The sequence below is a fragment of the Larus michahellis genome, chromosome 1 (assembly GCF_964199755.1).
Source record: "Larus michahellis chromosome 1, bLarMic1.1, whole genome shotgun sequence".
NCBI lineage: Eukaryota > Metazoa > Chordata > Aves > Charadriiformes > Laridae > Larus > Larus michahellis.
Window position 1 is genome coordinate 125,999,621 of NC_133896.1, and position 3,924 is coordinate 126,003,544.

Genomic DNA, 3,924 nt, shown 5'->3' on the forward strand with positions numbered 1-3,924 from the left:
TGAGATGCCCACCGGGGTGTCCCGTTTAGCTTGCTTCATCCCGTAGAGGACCTGCCGGTACCCCTGGGCACGGGCACCCCGTGTCTCACAGCCTGCTGCCTGGCATCATCCCTCCGGCAGATCTGGCACCGATTCCAACCAGACTGTCGTTTCCAGGTCAGTCTCCGCATTTCTGCTGACCACGTTGCCTCCATCATGAGATCATGTCTTTCCAGAGAAATCCCGCTAATGCCTTCATTCTGCAAGACCGGTATATATAGGGGGAGCTTCTCTGGGGCTGCACTGCGCAGTCCAGCCAAGGCATCGCTGTCTCCCCAGCGGCTGCACTGTCCCTCCTGCTCTCCCCTCGCAGCCACAGGTCGCAGCAGCAGCAAGCATGGACATTACCATCCAGCACCCCTGGTTCAAGCGTGCTCTGGGACCCCTCATTCCAAGCCGTTTGTTCGACCAGTTTTTCGGAGAGGGTCTCTTCGAGTATGATCTCCTGCCTTTGTTCTCTTCCACTATCAGCCCCTACTACAGGCAGTCCCTCTTCCGCAGCGTGCTGGAGTCGGGCATTTCAGAGGTAAGGGCCCTTCAGCTTCCTCTTCTTTTCCTTGTTTTCCCTCCTTATGCCTTCCCCCCTGGTCCCCCAACCTGAGGTTAGTTGGTGGGGCCCGGTGACTGTAGCCCCGTGCTGGGGTGTGAGGGGACAAGGAGGACTTCTTGGGCATGGAGGGAAACCCTTGCAGGGGAGAAGGCTTCCCTTCAAGAAACAGAAACCATTTTGGCTCCCGACAGTTGTTTCCGACATGTAGAAAGCTGTCTTTGCTGCCACCGCACCTGCCAGCCGCATGGCGAGGGAAGAGCTAGGCTGCTCCCGGAGTAAGCACCCGCGAGGGCGGCTTGGCATGGAAGAGGACCCCGGTGAGCGGGAGCTTCCTCTACCCCCTCCTCTGCCTCGGGAGCTCAGTGGTTTTTGCAAGCCCGTGCAGGAGGTCCCAGGAGCAATTCTTGGAAGGCAGCGTGTAGAAGGAGCATGTAGCCATGGGGGCTCTGGTCTGAAGCTCAGGGCCCGGTGTTTTTTCTAGCCCTCTCCTACTGGCTTCCTCCCAGAGCTAAGACCACAAAGAAACCATAAATCACTGAAAGAACAAAATGTATGCTATCAGAGAATATTACACGGCTTTCCATCCCCTCTTGCTGCTGAGCACAAATGCCCGGTGCATCTGGCAGATCACTGAGTGCGAAGGGGTCCCTGGCACAAGAACAGCGGTGAGAAGTGATGCCTCTCCCCAGAGCAGCAGCAATGGCGCAGACGCCTATCGCGGCCTCCCAGTGTCCCTGGGTCCCCGCGGTGGGAAGGAAGATCCCTGCTGAGCCCCGTAGTCACAGAAGGGAATACCGTGCCACCGCCAGACCACCCCTTCTCCGGCTTTTAAGCTGCCACGACACTGGCACTGCCTCCCCACTTAGAGCTCGGGTCTTACTGTCTAACAATGTTCATTTCAGGTGAGGTCTGACCGGGACAAGTTTACAATCATGCTGGATGTAAAACACTTCTCTCCCGAAGACCTGAGTGTGAAGATTATCGATGACTTTGTGGAAATCCATGGCAAGCACAGTGAAAGACAGGTAAGTGGAAGTGACAGTGAAGCAACTGGGGAGTCAAGCTCTGTTTTCTTTCTTTCCAATGGTCCTCAGCTGAAGGAAAAAAGAAAAGAATATATCAGAAGATTGAGTTATTTATCAATTGTCATTATTGGCACGGCCCATTCCCATAGAGCCGCAACCTGATACCTGACAATAACGAGCTAATCCTCTCCTCTTTTGTTTATTTTCAATCATCATCTTCCATAACCGTCAGATGACAATGTCCATTGTTCACTAATAACACTGGACCAGACAAAGAACATCATCTGGTGCTGCTGAAGCATGGCTGAGTTTTCATAAGCCAGAATCGCTAGTGAAAACAGAGTTTTCATAAGCTGATCTGGGAGAGAAAATCAAGAGCAAACAAAACAAAAGAAAAACAACCAAGTGCCTCGGGCTTGGAAACTTTTAACACATATGTCATGGAAATATCTGTGGGGGTCGAAAAGTGAATTATACCAGCAGGGGTTTAATTCTTCTCATACACTTTTTTGGCCAGACAAAGCTCTAGCCTGGAAACAGTATGTATTTTTTAATATAGATATTTTTTCCAGAGGGAGAGAGCAGCCCTTTCCATGGCTGACTTCAAGAAAAAATTACTTTTCTCATTCTTTCAGCCAAAAAAAAAAAAAAGGGGACCAGGATCGTGTACTTTGGCTGACACAGCGTCGCTGCCTAGTAGGGAGATACACGGGCGCGCACACACAGGCGTTGCTTTTACCTTCGCAGAACCCCAGGCTTTCTCTCCAAGCATCCTTTGAAATCGGAGGCCGCGGCAGAACCCCTGTCCAAATCAGATCCCAACCAGGGGGGGTTGGACTAGATGACCTTTAAAGGTCCCTTCCAACCCAACACATTCTATGACTCTACAATTCTATAATACGGCCAAAATCACACTCTGCTGCTCTGCTCAGCCCTTGCACCTGCAGGGTCATCACGAGGGGGGCACCTGCCCCTACAAACCTGTTAAATAGAATAAAAAGCAGAGATGGTCCCAGCGATACTGGCAGTACAGCGTCTCGATAAGCCAGGGCGAACATGGACCCCCCTCTGACAGAACTGCGGGGTGGCGTGGAGGGAGGCACGGCATGGTGCTGGGGGGTTTCTGATGGGCCTTCCCCCCTTTCCCCACTGCCTCTCAGGACGACCACGGCTACATCTCCCGCGAGTTTCACCGCCGGTACCGCCTGCCCGCCAACGTGGACCAGGCTGCCATCACCTGCTCCCTGTCCAACGACGGCATGCTGACCTTCTCGGGCCCCAAGGTCCCCGCCAACATGGACGCCAGCCACAGCGAGAGGCCCATCCCTGTGTCCCGGGAGGAGAAGCCCACCTCCGCTCCTTCCTCCTAAAGCCCGCCTGCCGCTGCGGTACGCAGCCTGCCACCGTCTGCAGGTCTCATTCCCAGAGCCATTGCAGAGATATATCAGTGAATACCTAGAGGGGTTTTTTTTTGTTGGTCCCCCCCCTACTTCTGCCCCCACCCCTTTCCCTCCCTTTGTTTCTTTTATTTTTTTTCCCCCCTTTCCCTTGGATGGGACGAGGGGCTGGGTGAGCGGCTGGTGGACTTTGAAGCCGAAACGCGCGAGCTGCGCTGTGGGGATGGTGTGGACGGCGCGCTGTTGTGCTTGCTGGAAGGGTCTTCGTCCGGTGCTGTAGTCCATGACCTCCGTCAGGTAGGAAGGGAGCGCAACGAGTCACGCTGGCTCCTGGTGCGCCAAGGCTCGAGGCGAGGCTTGGAGCAGGGGAAGAGCCCCGCAGACTTGCTCTACCCCACGCAGAGTTAAAAAAGAAAGAAGCCACAGAGCCAAGCCCCACACCCGACATCCTGCGAACTTGCCGCGAGCGTGCCACGGGTTCCTCGCAACCGCAGGAGAGAGAATAACGTCTTACCTTCGGGGGTTGCAACCTGTTATTTTCTTTTTTTTTTTTTTCCAGCAAAGTGTTTTAAGTGTGTGTGTTCACACCACTACCCTGTCGTCACCCTTAGGGACGACTGACACAAGGACGAGCAGGTCTTTCCGCTGTCGTAGTAGGCCCTCGGGGCAGAGAGGGGGGCTCGCCGCTGTGCAGAGGCTTCACATCCCCAGCCAGCTCTCCCCAGCCCGCGCGTAACATGCCGTCTCCCCTTCCCCTCGCTGTAATTCTAGGGTAGCTCCACCTCTCCCACTGGTATCTGGCGCTCCACCTGAGAAGGCGGTCAGTGGCGGTCAATAAAGAGATATAGGAAACACGCAATTGGCTTTGGGGGTTTCGTTTGTTGCTTTCTTTGAAGTCGAAAGGTTAGCGCGG

The 3,924-nt window shown here is 54.4% G+C and overlaps 1 protein-coding gene across 1 annotated transcript; it reads left to right on the forward strand.

The window, feature by feature from the left end:
- The first annotated feature begins 376 nt into the window (after positions 1-376).
- CRYAA (crystallin alpha A) lies at positions 377-2,984 on the forward strand. The gene is made up of 3 exons (XM_074572874.1): positions 377-565; positions 1,492-1,614; positions 2,775-2,984. The coding sequence occupies exons 1-3, from the start codon at positions 377-379 to the stop codon at positions 2,982-2,984; spliced, it is 522 nt and encodes a 173-aa protein (XP_074428975.1).
- The last annotated feature ends 940 nt before the right edge of the window (positions 2,985-3,924 follow it).

Excerpts from the sequence above, each read along its gene's own strand:
- CRYAA (XM_074572874.1), top strand. The coding sequence starts at position 377 with ATGGACATTACCATCCAGCACCCCTGGTTCAAGCGTGCTCTGGGACCC. Across the intron at positions 566-1,491 it reads TGGAGTCGGGCATTTCAGAG|GTGAGGTCTGACCGGGACAA; the intron begins GTAAGGGCCCTT and ends TGTTCATTTCAG. Across the intron at positions 1,615-2,774 it reads GCAAGCACAGTGAAAGACAG|GACGACCACGGCTACATCTC; the intron begins GTAAGTGGAAGT and ends ACTGCCTCTCAG.